This window comes from Artemia franciscana, chromosome 9 (genome assembly GCF_032884065.1).
Source record: "Artemia franciscana chromosome 9, ASM3288406v1, whole genome shotgun sequence".
NCBI classification, from domain to species: Eukaryota; Metazoa; Arthropoda; class Branchiopoda; order Anostraca; family Artemiidae; genus Artemia; species Artemia franciscana.
Window position 1 is genome coordinate 36,437,564 of NC_088871.1, and position 21,060 is coordinate 36,458,623.

At 36.1% G+C, this 21,060-nt stretch overlaps 1 protein-coding gene across 2 annotated transcripts in view; it reads left to right on the forward strand.

Annotated features, from left to right (window-relative positions):
• Positions 1-21,060, forward strand: part of LOC136031356 (cyclin-dependent kinase 14-like) — a 200,031-nt gene that overhangs the window by 4,672 nt on the left and 174,299 nt on the right. For both annotated transcript variants that reach the window (XM_065710856.1, XM_065710857.1), the window contains exons 2-3: positions 4,101-4,187; positions 10,442-10,561. In XM_065710856.1, coding sequence (XP_065566928.1) covers positions 4,101-4,187; positions 10,442-10,561 — 207 coding nt within the window. The remainder of the gene's footprint in view (positions 1-4,100; positions 4,188-10,441; positions 10,562-21,060) is intronic.

Below are 21,060 nucleotides of genomic sequence, written 5' to 3' on the forward strand. Positions count from 1 at the left end.
ATCCGAAAAAATTCTTGGATTTCAATTCTGATCACAAAAGCCTCCTTCATCCCTTCCTCCTTATTGAATACCAACAAGAATTGACTTTAAATCTCAATCATTGGAAAAGTCTATCTCCATCAACAAAGAAGTTTATTCTAAGCTTGTAAAAATAAGCACAAAGCCGTAAAATAAGCTAATTGATTCAATGAAACAACTCGAAGTAGTTTCTTCCCCCAATAGGACAGAAATTTCTCTTTGCTGCTATCTCTATTCTATCTCTTTGCTGCGCCCTGGGTTTCTTCATCTATCAGCATTTTTTAGGTTCTTGTTCTCAGATTAGCAATTTTCACTCAAGCCCCAGGATATTCAGGAAGAATTCGGCTGGATGGAAATAGAAGTCATTAAGTTGCTTTGTCACTTTGGTATAATTGTCGTATGTGGGGCTTCTGTTCAAGGAAACTGTTTTAAGGGCCAGTATCAATGTCAGGACAACCAAGGCATAATATCCATTTTCTTTGATCTTGCTGTAAATTTGTGATATAATTTCATTCACTCTCACATTTTAGTTTTCCCCATAGAGTGATGAATTGGCTATAATTTGGAAACACTTCATCTATAAACAGGGCTTATAGTTCTTGTCCTGGTATGTGGGAATTATTTCTATTTCTGCCTCTTCATGATTATATGCAAACAATACATGCTTATTATTGTAGGCCTACCTCTTCATGACTGTCATTTTGTTTCCCGTCATATTTATATCAGCGCAGTTCAATAACCAATTATACTATAGTCTTTGTCTGATTTGGGCCAAACTTTTTCATATTCAGCTTTAGCTCTCTAGGTTATTTTCCCCTAGTAGATGCCAAATCGAGTATCCACCCAAACAAACTGACGATCACGAAGACCTATAAGATTAGTCTTCTTAGGCACAAAGCAAAGAGAGCCCATCAAGTGTGATCATTTGCACATCTATTTAGCTGTTCTCATCACTTGGCAGGAGCAAACAAGGCTTTTAAAAGGCCGAAATTGTTCAACCTACTAAAGGCTTTCACCAAGTTTCTGCTATTTTGACATATTGCCATCAAAAATACGTTTGAAGTTGGCTAGTAAAAAAGCACTCCATCAATATGAGCTTCAAGGTCTTGATAAAACGATATTTGACTAGTTAGTATAGCCTACTTTGAGCTATTGGAATTTCAAATTGCCCATCGTAATAACTATGCGAAAGAATATTTTGATTTCCTGTGGTGTCACACCTGTTGTTTTGTTGGTTTTCCGAGTCCTGTTGCTATTGATTGTAAGTGTAATTTTATCAAAATTTGATTTAGGAGGTATTGTAAAAAGAGCTGTTCAGATGTCCGCTCTGGGGTTTGGCTATAATCTACTTCTAACCTTTTTGTACTATTGCTTTATTCGAACTAAGAGCCAACTTTTACTCAGAGATTTATGCTAACACTAGGCTATCCAACATGCCTGGCCTGCACAACTGACAATTTGCCTTGGCATTATTGCTGTCAGTGTCATCAAATGTGAAAGTGTTTAGCATTTGTTATATTGGTTTTACTCAGTTCTAACTTGGTGGGGCCAGTTGTCCACCCAGTTAGACATGATGCTTGGAAAGGATGGTTGCATTCCTGATAGTTGAAGGCAGTTGCCAACTTGTACCTTATATCAACATACAGAACAGGAACTCATCTTGATTTTTTAGTTTTTCCTAACGTTCCTTTATTTCCTAACGCTCTAATTCCACCTATCATCTACTCAAAACCAACAAGTTGTGCTAAATTCAATGCAGCATGGTATCTTAACTCTTAAACAGTCAAAATCAATAAAGAATGTCCATGAGGTGGGCTTATGGTCTCGGAAGTTTGATCTTGGTATGATTACTTTTCCTGAACTTCTGGTTTTAAAGACGTAATTCAGTGATCTGATTAGGATTATTGACCATGTTTTTATTCGAGGTCTAAGACAAATTCTGTAACACATTAATGAACCAGTAGTGACCCAACATATAATGCTCTAAAGGCAATCTCTAATGAATTATTGGGTAAATGATTCAACTGTCCTTTGCAAAACAACTTTAACTATTTGAGGTTTACCTTTACAGGCCTATGCAGATCCAAAATACTATACGTGAATCTTGGAGAAAGGTATTATCAACGGGATTGCTGAAACAGATATAAACTGACTCGATAAAAAGATGAAGCCCCAGGTTGTGCCAGGGACGGATCTAGAGCAAAGTCTTATTGGAGGCTCAATGCAACAAGGGCACCAATGATCCAAACATTGTGGGGGTGTGTGACAAAGATACCAATAATTGGGCCAAATTGACAAATTTATTCTAAAAGAAAAGCAAAACAAGAAAAAAACCAGGATAAGAGGGTGCCATAAACAATTTTGGGGATGTCCCCCTAGATCTACCATTGGGTTATGCTACATGGAATTACTTCTGGGTATTTTCTTAACTGTATCTTAGAATAATAAAAGACTTAAAATCTTAGTTCAGATGGTAGGGTGCTCACTTAGGATCTAAGAAGTAGGTCTACAGGGATAAATGCTGAATACTGGCAGGTATTAATAGGTAACACACAAAGTCGTGTCTTAATTATTCAGATTAAGTTATAAAATACATTCCTCATTAAGGGAATAATAATCATCGTTTATGATGACTTACTTTGACCATGAACCGTAACACAAAAATTGGAGGAAAGTGGTTGATAATACCTCCCTAAGCTCTTGTTTGGGCTATTGGTCCAATCTTGTAAGTTTTGCTCACACAGGCCAGTAACTTTCAGAGCTTGTATTTCAACTGTATGTTTACTAATAGTTGAAAAATTGGCCCTACTTTTAATCGGAAATTATGGTTTGATTAAAAATTAAATTCAAATCCAGCAAACTGCTTTATCTGAGCCAAGAGTCAGTAGTAGTTTTAGGCCTCATAATCTAAGGGGAGTGAGAGACTAGGTATACAACAAGAGTTTAAAAATAGGAAGTAAAATTAATTTAATGTCAATAATGTGCACCCCCCCCTCTGCCCAGGCCTAGACTCGCCACTGCCAAGAGTCCAAGAAAAGCAGACTCTTGAGCTGAGCAGAAGATGGGACAACATAAAGCTGCTAAAAAGCAATTATACAAATGAAAATTAAGTTTGGTTTAGGGTCTGCTTTTTATTTACTATTTTATCAAGCTGGCAAAAAGTCAGTACCCAAAGAGGGGAAGGGGTGTTTGGAGGTTGAAAATACATCCAAAGGCTCAACCACTTAGCAAGATAGTGGAAAGTAGCCCACCCCAGAATTTTTACGAATTTTCTCATCCAGGTTTTAGGTTCAGCAAACTCTTATAGGTGTTTCGCCACATGAACAAAGTTTTAAGGGCATCTAATACCTTTTTCGGTAGCTCTACTGAATATGCCTACAGGGATTACATGGCCTAGTCAACCCCAGGGGCAGGGGGTCAAATAATACAAACGGCACGTTCTTTGTAGATAGGCTTTCATAGGTGTCAATGAAGTAGCATTCAGTTTGTAATGAGCAATATGTCTCTCATGTTAGTTCAAAAAGCTACTGAAGAGATTCCCCTTTCCATTGTGGACTTGGTTGCCCCCAGTCACCCTTGTCATCTCCCACGGCATTGGATCGAATTTTAAGATAGAATGTACCTCATTGATTTTCTAGTTTTTTCGTTCGGGTTTGTTATTGTGCATATTCTTTTTATTTTTTCTTTTTCTTTTTATTATCTCTACTTAAGAAATTTCCGCTTTTTAAAAGTATTTTGGTTTAAATTCGTTCCCTTTTTCAACACTGGTTGTGCCTTTTTTTGGGACAGGCCTAGAAACATCCGTTTGTTTGTTCTTCTTTTTACTAGCCCTAGAACGGTTGCTCTCAAGATTTGATTCTCAATTTAGTCGGAACTAACCCTATTCATCAAAGGAAGTTTGTATCATACATTTTTAATGAAACAAATTTTCAGTTTGTCTCACTTTCATCAGACAACTCTAGGATACTGGTTTCAGCTTAGATTGACTTGCGACGCTTTTTAGTGGACACCGTCTCCTTATGTGAAGGTACGTAAATTTCGAAGGAATAAAAGTGCCTCATTTGATATTTTGTCTATTCCAGTGGTGTTACGACAGAAGAAATCATCTGGGTTGTCCAAGGTTCAGAAGTTAAAACGACGAATCAGTGATGGACTTGGAAGGCTTTCCAGTAAGTACATAAACCTGTTTTTCATTATCTACTTTATCAGTGAATTTCTAATGTCTAGGATACACACGATTAGACATTACCTGGGAACTTCATCGCGGTGAATTGAGTTGTATGGGTGTTGGAATGGGGCTCAGTTAAAAGGGCTCTGTTACAAGCACAACAAATAACAAGGAAGCGAGAAACCGTTGGAATGGTTTATTAAATTGTTCGTTTTTTCCGGGTAAGGAATGGGACACAATTTTTGAAGGATTAAATAAAAAAAAACAAGTTTTTTTTAACTGCAAGTAAGGAGCGACATTAAAACTTGCAACGAACAGAAATTACTCCGTATATGAAAGGGGTTGTCCCTTCACAACGCCTCGATCTTTACGCTAAAGTTAGACTCTGTCACAACTGCACTTTTTAAAACAACAACACAAATTTTAGCGTTAAAACTTTGTCAAGTTTTAATGTTGCTCCTTACTTGCAGTTAAAAAACTTGTTTTTTTAAATCTAATTTCTGAACGTTTTTGAATCAATACATGTTTTGATTTTGGCTCAACACACATCAATAATGTGTCTATTTTACTACTTCTTCTATTTCTATGGAATTTTTTGGGGAAAAATGATATTTTGCTGAAACAAAACAAAAAAGGTTAGGTCCGAGGGAACAGAAATAACTAGGGAATATGGTTTGAAGAAAAGTGGTAGAAAATAAAACTGCAGGATCCTAATGATAATATATCTGGTTGAAAATATTTCCAAAGGTAAAATTCCTATATAAGTTGATAAAATGGTCTACGCTTATACTGATGTTCAAATCTCGACTCTAAAAACCAGCTAAAGGGCTGACCTGCTAACTTGAGTTGGAGACGCGAACTTGAACGTCCGAACTCGGAAATGATAAATTTTCTGGGTTTTCAGTATACCGAGTTTAATTAATGTTTAATAAATGTTTAATAATGTTTAACAAAACAATCAATGTTTAATTAATGTTTAATTACAATGTTTAAGAAGATCATGTTTAATAATGTTTAAGGTAATGTGAAGATTATGTTTGATTAGGTTTAATTAATTAAACATTGGTTACAACCATGATGTTTAATTAATGTTTAATTACAATGTTTAAGAAGAATATTCTACAAGTGCGTTTGGTGTTTTGAGCAAAGCGTACAAACCACTAAAACATGTTAGAGAAACATCCTAGCCTTCATCTTGAATAATTATTGCACATTTAAGCTTAAATCTCACTCTTTAATTCTGCTAAAAAAAAAGTCCTTTTTTCTCTCAATTTAAAGGATAAAAAAAGCTTTTAAAGATAAGTAGAGTGACGATAAAGCATAAAATGAGCAGAAAAGAAGTCATTCAATAAGTCAAACTTAGAATTAATAGACAAAAATATGAGGGAATTACAATCTAAAACGAAGAGAAATACAAATGAATAATCACATCAAACTTAATCAATGGCACAAAAAATAAAGATGCTTATATTGACGATCTGTACGAGAACTTCGACGTTATCTGCCTGCAAGAAACTTTGTTAACTGCCTCTAGCAGAAATTTCCTTCATCGAAGCTCTGTTCATTCGGTTTTTACTTCTGATGCTGTTACCACGCGTGGCCGCCCTTCTGGAGGCATGGCCTGTATTTTTAAGCACATTCTTGCTGTTAGAGTAAATAGTACTGTGTTTGCTAATGTTTATCTTCCATATAAAAATAATACAGTGGAGTCAATAAATAAATTTGCTATTGCATGCAAGTCTTTAAAGTCCGTGATGAATCGTGTCAAGGAAAATAAACTTGATTTAATAGTTATTGGTGACTTTAACACGGATTTGGATGAACAAAGTTATCGATCCCGATAAATATTGGAGTGCATGCCCCCTTACGTGATTTTGAAGAAAGATTTATCATACTCCTATATCCATCAATCTGGTAGTGTTTCTAATATTGATCATATAATCAGTTCGTCACAGCTAAAATGCTCGATTATTCATGTTGATATTGAGTCTGATGACATTAACCATCTATTGCTTTCATTTACTACTAAACTGAAACGTAACGTTTGCAATGTTGCCCCTATTGGGAATTCTAAATGGTTTAAATGTAGTAATTGGAAAAGAGCCGATATTGCTTTATATATATTGTCTTTATCTACACTGCTTAATTGTATTCGTGTGCCTTATCATCTACTCCAATTGCAAGTAAAGGGTAGTAAGCGTGATCTTGATAGATATTATGATGATATAATTAGATGTATGAAAGAAGCTGAAAAAATTGCGGTTCCCGAGGAACGTATTCGTATAAAAACGCGGAAATCTATATGGGCTGCCGATCCTGAATTAAAGAATTTTAAAAATAAGGCAAAACTTTGGCTTCGAATTTGGGTTGATTGTGGTAGACCTATAACGGGGTCTGTTGCGGATATAAAGCAGAAAACAAAGAATGATTGTAAAAAGTACCTCAAATCTATTCGTTATAAGGGTATAGAATTTCCAGCCTCTAAAAAGGATTGGTCTAAATTGATCAATTCTGAGAAGCTGGATAAAAGTGATCTTTATAATAGTGATTCGATTTCTAGTTCAACTTACTATTCGGTATGTTTACTATTCGGGAATTTTTTCCAAAATTAATTTTTTTGTGCAGTCACATTATTCTCGGTTACTTTCTAAAATTTTACCGCCTTCGCTTCATCAGGGCCATATTATTCCAGTATCAATAACTGCTGTTGAAAATGCAATTAAGCAACTGAAATCTTCATCCATTGATATTGATGGTATTAGTGTAAATAATATAAATCCAAAGTGTGTTGTTCTTTTATTTCATTTGCAGTTGTTGTTCCAAATGTGTTTAACATCTTCTCTGCTTCCGGATAGCTTTCTTTGTGGAAATGTCACCTCAGTTCTAAAGCGGGGAAAACTCCCTTCTCAATGTTCATCTTGTCGCCCTATAACCACTACGTGTAACTTGAGTAAAATCCTTGAATATATTTTAATTCCTCATTTAAACGAAAATATAAATTTCGGATCGAATCAATTCGGGTTTAGAGCTGGTATTGGTTGTCAACATGCACACCGTGTTCTTTCTTCCGCCCTTAAGAATAGCATGGCTGAGGGGTCGCCACTTTATATGTGTACTTTGGACCTTTCTAAAGCTTTTGACAATGTAGTTCACAGTCAAGCTTTTTTTTCCTTTTTAATAATGGTGTAAATCTTTCAGTCATTTTTCTTCTTCGTTTTTGGTATGAGAATTCTTTCCTCCGAATTAATAAATCTGTATCTCCGTTTGTCCGTTTATGTCGAGGTGTCAAGCTGGGAGGGGTTTTATCACCTAGTATATTCAAAATGTGCATTTCTGGTATTTTAGATGAAATTACATCAAATTATTTTATTGGACTCTCAGATGTTTCTTATCTTGCTTATGCAGACCTTTTACTTTTGTGTAAAAATAAGCAAGGTCTCTCGTTTATGGTCTCAAAAGTTTCACGTCTATTTTCTAATATTGGTCTTTCTCTTAATGTTGAGAAATGTGAATTTCTAGTTTTTAATGGTCCGACTTCCTCTAATGCTCCCTTAGCTTGTCGTGGTTTTTCAATACCCTTTGTTTCCACCTTTCGGTGGTTGGGTATTACTGTTACGAATTCTATTTCTTGCCTACGGCAGTGCACTGTTCGTGATGTTCAAAAGAAAATTCAAACGGGCTATTCTAAGATAGTTGCTAATCGAGGGAAGTATAATAGACGTGCACTCGGTAGACTATATGATACATTTTGTGATCATTCTGTCCTTTATCTTTCTGGTCTTTATCCCATTCTAAAGAAAAATGATGTTAATCAGATTCGGATTTTTTATTTCAGATATTGTAAATTTTTACTTTATCTCCCCCCTTGCTATAGCAATAGGAAGATAATTCGTAAGTTTGATGTCCCTGATATAGGTGCAAAGTTGGCCCTCATGTATGGAAGGTTGTCGGAATCAGCTTTTTATCGTTTATCGCCTCATCATCCTTTGGTCCGTCTGTTCGGTTAATCTCATTGTAGCGTAATGTTTTTTCTATTTGTAGTGTATTTTACTTGTAGTGTATTTCATTTGTTTTTCTTTTTGTTACTCCACAAGTGCCATAACTTGTTATGATGTGGGTTAAAAATAAATTATTATTATTATTATTATTATTATTATTAACAAAAGAGACAGTGATAATTAGGAATAGATGAAACTTAAAGAGTATAGAACGTTATAGGAATAGTCTAGTCTAACTTTACCAACTAACTAACTAGTCTAACTAACTATGAGTATAGAACGCTATAGGAGCACTAAATATTGAGAATTTGGCTAAAATCGATAAAATCTTGCTTTCTTTGGTATAGCTCCATTTAACTATCTTTTTTGACAAATTTCTTTATGACTGATTGGCTCCTGTTTTGTTTTACTTATCCATTGAGGATTTGCTCATCCTATATCTGGACGCATATGAGGCAGCAGTTGTACTTCTCCGCTTTGGAAGGTGTAGGGCCAAAATTTATAACTCGTTGAAGGATTATTGTTTCATTTTCAAGAGAACATCCCTGTTATGCCTGTATATGCCATACAAAGTATGATCTCTCTACTACAACGGGCATTTTGAGTGAATGTATAACTGTGAGCCAGGCACCTGAATCTATCAACTTATTCAATTTCAATATTCCCAACTTTAACAAATGCTGCTACTATAGGTATTACACCATTTGGCATCAACTTCATTTCATCTGTTTATCTACTGTGTTATCTGGATGGCTTTTGTCTCAACTGCCTTAATGTTTGTTGCATGTCTTCTCTAAAATGAGCCGCCATGGCGGTCATTTCCCAAATCGAAGTCATTAAGTGGTAGGACGGTTCAATTGCCCACCTCCACGAAGACTGCTAAATCTCAGGATGAAGTCTATGACTATAGTGAACAGGATTGGGGACAGGAGTTGACCTTGCCTCACAGGTGATGCAATACCCGTCAGTCATCTTATGGTTATTAATACACACAGCTGCTCATTCTACAGGTCCTCGATTATCTACATAATTTTTTGGGGGGATTCCATTGTCCATTGTTATATTATTATAGTGTTGAAGCATATTCCACATCTCTTCCTGGTGGACTGAATCAAGAGGTTTCAGAGAGTGTGCGAAGACCAAAATGATTAGTATCAGCAACTTATTTGATTATTCAAGAAATATACAAAGGCTGAAGCTAAGGTCGCAACGTGGTCTGTTCGGACAAATTTACTTCGTTCATTGGGGAAGTTTAAACATTAAAATTGTTTCCTGCTCTAAAGGAGTGGCCTAATAGGAGTTCAGAGTTTATTTATTCGTCAATAAATTTACAACAAACACTTAGCCTCCCTTGTTAATCCTCTATGGGCAGGAAAAAACAGGGAAGAAACAAAAATGAAACAAACACATCAAGAACATTACTAACATTATTCATTCAAAGCTTCAAGAGGTACAAACACACAACCACAAAAGAATAGTGCAGAATCTAGTCTCCAACCTAACCAATCACAAGCTAGGTAGGGGAGTAATACAGGATTCCATCAACTCAATTAAACAGCGAACCAAATCCCGAGACTTCAACGTCAAGGAAAACCGGGAAAACTTAATTGCTGACAAGAAATTCTCTTACATACTTTTTGAAGATATCAAGCGAGTGGCAGCTCCGTGCAGACTCTGGGAGAGTGCTCCATATCATGTTACTAGCTATCAAAGGGTTTAAGTTGGACTAGAATATGGAGTAAAAGGTCTTAGGTATTGGAAATATGGAAATAATAAGTAGATTGATCAGAAGTACAAGATATATTACTACAGAGGGCAGCAGGAAGCTGGCCATATAACTTAAAAAATGAAAGAAGTACAAGACAAAAAATAAAAAGATCTCAAGGCAAGCAAGGGTATAAGTAGGGAATGGTTAGCGTCCTATATAAGAAACCTTGCTTTGTTATTAAGTTTTGGAAGTAGCTTCAGTGGCGAGGAAAAAGTTGACAACCAGTCCCACCTAAACTTTTTGAAAAAATCATTTATATCGCGGAGTATATCTGAGAACGCTTTCTTTTAGTAGAAAGTTCATCCAGAATTAAATTTCTAGAGACGTTCTGGCTCTGGAACTAAACTAATGAAACAGGAAAATGTTAGTACATAGCTTTTCTAGTTTTATTAAGGACAAAGACCTTTTCCATTCTTTTATTATTTAGTCCATTTTAGGTTTTATTTTCTCTTTTTTGAGTTTGTTTGAACGCTACGTGTATGTTTTTAGGTCTGAATAAGGATAATAGGAAGTCTCGGGCCGCCAGTACGGATTTGCTTAACGGTGACATTCAATGGCAAACACCCGAAGATATCGCAACACCGGATAGCGATACAAACTTTCTCCATAGTAAGTAATTATTTTTATTCTCTGCTAAATTCGTGACCCCTCCTTTACACTAACTTAGTGATTGAGTTAGATTCCATCCAAGTAACGGAATCTATTTGTCATACTCAAAGAATATTACTTGGTTTTTCATTTGTTTGTTTTCTTTTTCTGCAAAGTTGTATCCGGCGTCAAATGACAATTAAAGCTGAAGGACGCTCTTGGTGTCTAGTTGCTGGGAATTTGGCTATTAATATTTTTCGTCAGAACATTGGAGATTTTCATTTTGGTATTAAAAATGCTAGGAGATGCTTTTATCACAGATCAAAAAAAGATGCTTTTAGGATAGCTTTGCTACCAAAACAGTCCCCTGCCCTATAGAATATCAAAGCAATACCTGTAAGTTGTGAAGCAGCCAAGGATGCCTCATCATCGGTCTGGAATTATGTAATAAAGGTATATACGTTGCATCTTTGGGAATATTGTTGCAGTGCCGTTTAGCCCCCCCCTCCACCCCTTAATATTTTGCTATCCCATTGATTTTAGAAAATAATATTGTTTTGGTATTTTTATTGAAAATATTGAGCTCCCTCCAGATCTGAAAAATACATACCCCTTCCCCTCCCTACATTTTTGTGGACTGGTGCCACTGTATTATAGAAGTCAAAGCAAAAGCTTTAAACAAGGCCCCGTGGGGGTAGAAGAGAACGTTTGCTATAATATCGATTCTCGTCATTTTCCCGGCCATCAAGCTAAGAAGGGCTTATTGCTATGGCAAAACACCAACTCTTGATTCTTTTTCGCGCTTAGACCTTAGTTTTTAGGTATCGCTTCAAAAAGCCAAAAATTAGGTTTAATGTTTCTGCACTATTACTTAAAAGATTAATTGAAATGCCATCATGCCTATGGTTTCTTTCGTACAATAGAGAGGGAATTCAGTGACATTCTTGCCTAACACCTCACTTTAGTTTTGAGCAGAAACCACTTCGGTGCGGGCAAAAATGCCAGAGTACAAATATACTAATGCTCTGACGAGCTAGAAGTCTAGATCAAACAGTTCGTGGTAACGAACTGTAGTAAGGAGCGACCCGGCTCAATAGTAAACGAAACTCTAAAAAACGGAATTTCGATGCTAAAAGATATATCAAAAGAATCGGATTTTTATGCTGATTTTAAATTTATAAGTTTCATCAAATTTAGTCTTTGTCATCAAAAGTTACGAGCCTGAGAAAATTTGCCTTATTTTGGAAAATAGGGGGTAACACCCCCTAAAAGTCATAAGGATCTTAACGAAAATTACACCATCGCATTCAGAACCCTATAGAAAAAATTTCAAGGTCCAATCTACAAAAATGTGGAATTTCGTATTTTTTGCCAGAAGACAAATCACGGGTGCGTGTTTATTTGTTTTTTTGTTTTTTTTTCCCAGGGGTCATCGTATCGACCAAGTGGTCCTAGAGTGTTGCAAAAGGGCTCATTCTAACGGAAATGAAAAGTTCTAGTGCCCTTTCTAAGTGACCAAAAAAATTGGAGGGCATCTAGGCCCCCTCCCACGCTCATTTTTTCCCCAAAGTCAACGGATCAAAATTTTGAGATAGCCATTTTGTTCCGCATAGTCAAAAACCATAATAACTATGTCTTTGGGGATGACTTACCCCCCACAGTCCCTGGGGGAGGGGCGGCAAGTTACAAACTTTGACCAATGTTTACATACAGTAATGGTTACTGGGAAATGTATCGACGTTATCAGGGGGATTTTTTTGGTTTGGGTGTGGGGTTCAGGGGAGGGGGCTATATGGGAGGATCTTTCCTTGGAGGAATATTTCATGGGGAAGAGAAATTCAATGAAAAGGGCGCAGGACTTTCTAGCATTACTATAAAAAAAAACAATGAAAATGTAAACATGAAAAAGTTTTTTCAATTGAAAGTAAGGAGAAGCATTAAAGCTTAAAACGAACAGAGATTATTACGCATATGAGGGGTTCTAAAAATAGTCTAGCATAAAGAGCGAGGTATTTAGGAGGAGATAAATACTTCGCTCTTTATGCTAAAATTTTTTTTAAATAATTTCAACTATTTATTCTACGGCCTTTCTGATTCAGGGGTCATTCTTAAAGAATTGGGATAAAACAAGATTTAGTGTGAAGAGCGAGGTATTAACGAGGGGACCAACCCCCTCATATATATAATCAAAAATATAAGAATATAAAAGTTTGTTACGTAAGTTAATTCTTAAGTTACGTATTTTTTTTTACTAATAAAAACGTTCGTTAAAAATAAAAGATCTAGTTGCCTTTTTAAGTAACCGAAAAATTGGAGGGCAACTAGACCTCCTTCCCCACCCCTTATTTCTCAAAATCGTCTGATCAAAACTAAGAGAAAGCCATTTAGCCAAAAAAAGAATTAATATGCAAATTTCATTTTTATAATTTATGTACGGAGAGCCAAAATCAGACATGCATTAATTCAAAAACTTTCAGAAATTAAATAAAAAAACAAGTTTTTTTAAATGAAAGTAAGGAGCGACATTAAAACTTAAAACGAACAGAAATTACTCCGCTCCTTGCGCTAAAGTTTGATTCTTTCTCGCAACTCTACTTTTTAAAACAATAAAAAACTTTAGCGTAAGGAGCGGGGTGTCGAGGAGGAAAAGCCCCTTTCATATACGGAGTAATTTCTGTTCGTTTTAAGTTTTAATGTCGCTCCTTACTTTCATTTAAAAAAACTTGTTTTTTTATTTAATTTACCAACAGAGATCCGATTGTCACCACAGAAGCAAGGCCGTAGATATATAGGTAAATTGATTTACGGAACAACTGACAACAACAAATAAAAAAAGACAAATACGTCACATTCTGCCCCCCCCCCCCCTGAAAGGCTCTGTGGCCAGGAATGCAAGGAGCAAGAAAGTTTCATGCGCAATAAACAGTGGAAATATCCAAGAAGAAACTAATATAAAAAAATTGTTACAAATTTGATAATACCAAACTAATGACACATTTTAGCTGATTTAGACAACTTGAGAGTCAGTCAGGGGATTGAAGCCGGATATGACTGATGAAGTGAATTGACTTTGGATGTTGCCAAAATTGCGAAGATGATAAGTAGGACAATCTGAGACTAGACGGGCTTGTTCTGAGGGTTGCAGGAACATTCTAAATGTAACCGGGTTATTTTTTTTGCTAGTAAATAATGCTACATCTATATATTTATTTGTTCACATAATTCTGACTTCTGGGGCATAGGCTCTGATTTTTATTGGTGTAATAGAGAGTAGATCTGATGGATCGAAAGTATATTTTCGCTAATGCATTTTCAGGAGACACAGTTCCAGTATTTTCCAGGAGAAGAAAAATGTTAATGTTTTTATTTCTAAAAAAACATTAACAAGTTTAAATGTCGTAAATGAAGTATAATCACTTAATTCTAGGGCTGGACACCCTATTCAGGGAGAACCAGGGGCCAATTAGAAAGTTTTAAATACCCTTTCCCCAAAAATGGAAATTTTAATTATTTGAAATCCTCAAAATAAAAAATTTGACTTTTTCTAGAGAAGTTTTTTTTTTTGTAAAATGCTGCTACCCAGGGTTATATGCAGATTCAATGAACGAAAAACTTTGCTGGGCAAATTGGATAAGTATGAACATTTTCCTGTAAAATAATAATAAAACAAAATAATAAATAATCAAAATAATAAAAAATAAATAATAATAAAATAATACAAAAAAAAATAATAAAATAATAAAAATAAATCTTTATAACAATACTCAGAAAAAAACCAAAAGAAAAACCAAAATTCAATATCGTACCTATGGACCAATCATTTCTATAAGTCAAAGTTTAAGATGGTCAACAAACTTTATTTTAGCATTTAGGGGATACATATCTGCTTTGAGAGTAATTGGGAGGACAAGAGTGCCACCAGAAAATTTCTAACAGGGATGGGGTTGCAGAACTTTGGCTTTTTTCATTTACCTTTTCTAAAGCACTTTTACAATACCTGCTTGCTTCTCAGAGAAGTGGGGGGCATCGTTTTTCTGACACTCTCTGGTGGTATCCATGATGAAAGATTGCTTTGAAGTATTGAATCACACTCCCTTTTAAATGTTCCCACAAGCAAAAAGAAGTAGCTTATGTTTTAAATGTGTTTTTGAGAAAAACGCTCCATCTAAAAAAATCACAAACGCTTAAGGGCCATAATAAAAGCATTTATGCGTCAGGACAAAAGTCGACTTGCTTCCTGAAAACTTTTTCAGACAAATTTTACTAGCTTTTCCTTGTAGGCATGTTAATCATTTCTACGGGGGCATCATTTAAAATTTTTACGTCACCACCTGAGGGGTTTGCTCACCTGAAAGTTGTGTAAAACCTCGCCTTGGATATTTTCTTATTTAATTCCTTTTTATCTAGTTTTCCGGTTTTAGAGTTTGCCTTGGTTTAATTTCAGTGCAACTTCTAATCTAACAATATTTCATTTTTTACAATAACAACTTTTTTTTGCCTGCTGTAACATTTTTTTTTTTTGGGGGGGGGGGTACCCTGAATTTTGTTTTTGGTACTCCTGAATGGGGATGCACATCCTACTGTCCTCCTATTTGCAGATATCTTCCTTGATTTCTCATAACTGTAGGATTTAGGTCTGTTAAGGAACAAAAACTTAATTCGTTACAGTAAAAACCATCGTGAATGGTATCCTCCGTAAAAAAAAAAATCCAAAAGATAAAGCAGTTTTGAGCCTTTTTTAACCACCCGTTTATTCTACAAAAAAGACAAATCTAGAAAGTGAATAACATTACTAGATTAAGAAAAAAAATGATAATTGACAAAAAGGAAATACTTGAAGAGTTCTTTTTTATGGATAAATGAATGATGTTTGGGTATTCAATAAAATATTTTTTTCTCTGTTTGAGTCGGGAAGAGACGGGTTATTCTTAAAATCGAGACCGTAAAATCCAAGCTTTAGCTAAGAAATTATCAAATCAAAAAACGAAACTGTGACAAAGGTATATACTTGTAAAAATAATGTCGAAATTGAAACTTAATACGCAAATTATGTTTATCAGAAGGTTGGCTGATAATAATTGTTATCAAACGCTTACGAATCAGATTACGAAAGTACTTGTAAACGAAAGCCAACGAGGAATTTTCATGAATAAAAATAATATTAAATCTCATTGAATCGATGTCAGATGAGACCGTATTCTGAACGGTTGTATTTTCAGAGTCATCACAAGTATTTACTTAGTAAAGTGCAAAGCTTATTTATGGTAGTATCTACAATTTTTACCTGGCCACTTCGAATGGAAGGGTGGTCATCAGAATCAGGAAGAGGTCTCCTTCTACTGGCGCTCGATAATTCTGGTGTTTTTTTTTTTAAGAATTTGAAGTAATTGGAAGAAAACCAGACCCCCTCCCGTGCTTTTTTATTCCCTGGGTGTTTCCACTGGTCCGTGGTGTCTGGTTAAAAATTTTGAGATAGCCGTTTATGTTCAAAATAGTGAGGTCAGCTTAGTATGCCTCCTGGGTCTAAATGACCCACGCAGTTCCTGGGACAGTAACCCCTAATTATGGAAGTTCCCAACTGCTTACTACACAGATTTGATCATGGCTTTCCAATTGGCTCGAAAGTTTCAGATATACTTCCCTGGGCCAGGAGCAGCACTCAGTTTTTTTTCAAGGGATTTAAGGGTGCCAAAATTTTTTTTTGTCCCTGGTCGGTTTGAAACTTACATTCTTAAGTCCCTGGGTCAAGGTGGACTTAATGAAGTACACACAAATTTATTTGAACCTGAAGGCATGGACCCTCTAAAAAGAGACATAAACTTTTGTTTTGGATTGCCTTGAAACTTATATCTGAAAGCTCTGAGGTAAAGGAACTCCAATTTACAACGAAATAACCTTTTTTGCCAACAAACCAACGATCCTTTTTCGGAACAGTTTTAAACTTAGAACTATGAGTCCTAATGGCAAGGGAAGGGGACCGTAATATATACTAAAATAAGTTCTGAAGGATATGTGCCAATAATATATGATCAACTTTAGTTTGGGGACACGAGCCCCGCAAAATTAGGGCTTGAGAGAGGCCAAAAAGATTTTTCCTAATGTTTTGAAACTTAATAATGTCCATATAGAGAAATATATAACGTCCATATAGAGAAACGTCCATATTCGTCAAGGTTATCCACAGTATCGAAGTCAGGCCTGTTTCGTTCCTGTAGAAGACCAACAATCATTTATATTGGCGATCCGTACGATTGATAATCGCTTCCATCTACTCCCAATTTTAAAGTTAAAATGATTTAAAAATTATTGCACAAAGCTACGGTGGACTGAACATATAGGCGAAATGAATGTTCCAATTAAAGGGAGAACATGGGGTGGAACGGGGTAAGGGTCGGAACCGATTAGGCGATTTTTGGATGACAAGAAAGGTGCTGTGCCAAGGGACAATAGCTACAATTACCCCAGATCGGCACAGCTGAAGTACGGCATCCATATTTGTTTAGTTTCCTTTCGTTTGATGAGTGAACCTGTTGTTGTCTAGTTATTTGCTGTTGGATTGCAACTTTAATTGATTATATAATCAAGGTAAGCTCAACACACTTCTTTGTATTACAACTATAGCTGGTTATACTTGTAGCAATGGGCTTTGTTGTAGTCACTTTTATTGTTTCTTTACTTAAAGTTTTCTCGTGGCCATAACCTCAAATAATAATGCGTGTTCCTAGTGCGGAATGGGGAAGTTCTGTACCGCACTATTTAGATCTGACCAGTCATTTGAATTGGTTCAGTAACTTTTCTTAGTTTGTTTTCTGATGGTTCGTGTGTATAAGGAAAAGACAAACAGACAATCCTGGTCTACTGAGGCGATGAACGATGTTGTTGATGCGGTTATTTCGGGTCGATGTGGCAGTCTGAAGGCTTCTAATGAATTTGACGTTCCCCAAACTACTCTTGAAAGGTACATTAATAAAGAACGGGAAATCCCGAGTATCTGGCTGATAAAACTGCTGGGAAATTTCAAGCCGTATTTACCCCAAGAGCAGGAACTTGAGCTTGTGACGTACTTGAAAACTATGGAGGCGCGGTTATTTGGTCTGACGATGAAGGACTTACGTACTTTAGCTTACTAGTTTGCTCAAAGAAATGGCATAGCTCATAGATTTCAAAATGAAATAGCTGGTCAAGACTGGGTCTACGGATTTTTAAGAGAAATCAAACTCTGTCTATTTGTAAGCCCGGGTCACCATCTGGTGCAAGAGCTATGGGATTTAATAGATTGGCAGTGGATGGTTTCTTTTTCACTATTCACTCATGTGGTAGATAAGCACAGACTTACAGCGTCGCAGATATTAAATCACGATGGAACTGGCGTTTTGGTGAACCCTAAGAACCATTCGAAAATCATTGCTTGTAAGGGTTAACGACAAATTGGTGCAATAACTTATAGAAAGGGGGGAAACCGTAACTTGCCTTATTTGCATGTCTCCAAGTGGACCATATATGCCCCCCGATGTTAGTTTTCCGATTAAGAAAATGCAGGAGTTTGAGCTGGGACTACCTCCAGGGAGTCGGGCTGAGGTTCAGAGCTCTGTATGAATGACCGCTGAGCTGTTCTTAGTATCGTTAAAAAAAAATTGTAGTATTTTCTAAGGCATCAAAGGATTTTCCGGCTCTTCTCATATTAGACGAACATTCAACCCAAACCAAGAACCTAGAGGTCAAAGGTTACGCAAGAGATAATGGCGTTTTGTAGCTGTGTTTACCCCCGCATGTTGTAACAAGTTACAACCCCATGATGTGTCTTTCATGAAGCCTTTGAGCCTTCACTACGCTGACAAGCTTTGAAAGTGGCTCCTTAGCAACCCAGGTTGCTCTTCGGATCAGTGTTTATCCAAAGCGCATCTACGAATACCGCAATTAAGAAGTTTAAAGCTACAGGAATTTGGCCATATAACCCAGCCATATTCTCTGTTTCATATTTCCTACCCGCTGACACTACTGACATCAAACAAGCTGGACCTTCAACCCAAAAAGCCATTGAGGAACCTCCAACAACAGAAAAAGACCAAGTGGGAAACTCTTCGTCTGGCTCATCTGTTGAAAAAGAAAATCGCTACGCTTGTTGTGAATAGGGGTGAAAATGTTATAGCTTCTAGCCCTATCATTGGTTTTAATGGCACCCTCGCTAAAGAGGTTCAATTCAACATGGATAACAAGGCTACTCCTGGATGCTCTTGGATGACAACTGACATGAATAACTCTTCATGTGCATTTATTGTTTCACCTGAAAATTAATTCCTATTCCAAAAGTCAGAGGAAGGACAAGAAGGACGAATTGAATGAGGGGCAACTTTCTACGGGGAATTGTCCCGACAAAATTTTTTCCTGGGTGAGTTAACCACCGGGGGGAATTTTTGGGAAATATATACGGACTTATTCTAGTATTCCTTGTTGTCTCTGGCTGCACGGTTTCGCATGTGGGATGAATTTCCAAATTAGGAACTTTGTAGGGAAAATTTTATATGGAAGGAATTTTCTGGAATTTATATACGGAACGATAGTTGGCTGATAGTTGGCTGCTCAGTCTGGGGGAAATTTTCAGCGTGTAGGGTATTGTTTGGGGGATTCATCCTTGAGAGGAATTTTCTTTGGGGGAACTTTTCCACTGAAGGAACTTTCAATGGGGAGAATTTTTCCGATAATTTCCGGCAAGATATGATAAACGATCATAAAACTATATAAAAAGTTTTTTTTCAAATGAAAGTAATGCGAGTTTTCGAAGGGGAATCGCCCGTGCAAAATTTTTATTGGAAATTTTGGTAGGATTATTCAGAAACACTCGAGATATTACCTGGTTTTTATCCCGGTTAGTTTGCAATATATAGTGATAGAATATAGTGTCTGATCACGGATGGCTATATTTTAATTAGATATTTAGTTGGTATTTGGTTTGGTTAGGTCAGGCTAGATTCAGTTCGTTTGGGTTACGTATTTAATATATACCATTTTTACCCCTCCCCCCTAATGTTCAACATAGCCCAAATTTGTTTCTAAACTTTTATATTTTTATCTTACATAGGCATATTTCATTAGCATTAACCAAACTTCACTACTCGAGTGTTTCTCGTACAATACTTAAATACCGTAATTTTTAGCGAGGAGGGAATTGTTGGGGGGGGATCTTAGGCAAGAGGTGTTTTAAATAAAGGAATTTTCTGTGGGAGATATTTTTCGCTGGGGTGGAGAATTTTTCGGGGGTAATTTTCCACGGAGGGGTATCTCCTGTGACGATTTAAAAACTGGTCAGCAATTAAATACAAAAATAGCTTTTTTTGAACTGAAAATAAGGAGTAACATTAAAACATATACTGAACAGAAATTATCCCGTATATGTGGGGTGTGGCTTGCCAATTCCTCAATTTCCATTCTTTAAGCTAAGGTTTGACATTTTGTCCCAATTCTTTCAGAAAGACTGCTCAAATCCAAGGATCAATAAATTTCAATGAGAAGTTTGTTTTAAGAACTAAGACTTAATATAAAGACCGAGGGTTGAGGAAGGTGCAGTCTACCTTGTACATGGAACAATTTCTATTCGGTTAAGTTTTGATATATTTCCTTTAAGTTTACTTTCAGTAGAAATAACTCATTTTTTATTTATTTAATGGTTGCCTAATATTGTGCTCACAACTGAATCTAGCAGTTTTTTGATTCGGGAGGGTGAGGGTTAAGTTATTCAGCTTAACTATTTATCTGATGATCTTGTGGAGAAAATTAATCAAGCTTTAAGTCATCTTTTAATTTTTACAAAGATTAGCCGTTTATCAGTGAATGTTTTAAAAACTCATTTTATATTGTTTAGTAGGAAAGGAAGTCCAGTTGATTTAAATGGAAAAATATTTCTTTGTAATAGGCCATTGAAACAAGTAGCTGTGGTGAGATACCTTGGTTTCCAGCTTGATCAAAATCTGAATTGGAAAGCACATAGTGATCAGGTGGCAGCTAGGGTATCTAGAGGGCTTGGACTGATTCGGCGTCTGAGAAATCAGTTACCTCGTTCCGCCCTTTTAACTATTTATCATTCTATTGTCATGCCTTATATTTCTTATGGTTGTGTGATATGGGCTGGTGGATTTTATACAAATTTTAAAGGTGTTCAGGTTTTACAAAATAAAGTTATTAGACTATTAGGAAATTAAGTCCATGGTGAAAATGATACAGCTAATTGCTATAGGAAACTCATGATCTTTAGTGTTAGCCAACTTCATGATTATCAACTTGCTATATTTGTATTTCAGAGTATTTATGGTTTGTCCCCTGAAATTTTTCGTTAAATGTTAATAAGGAATTCTTCATGAGACAAGAAATATGGATGATTTGGTATATGAGTGTCGCAGCTCTCAGAGGGGAAGTTTTGGTCCCAAGTTTGCTGGACCAGTAGTGTGGAATTCTTTACCAATGAGTATAAGGTTATCTGAAAATGTTAGCCAGTTCAAGAGTAGACTGAAGAACCACCTTCTGGG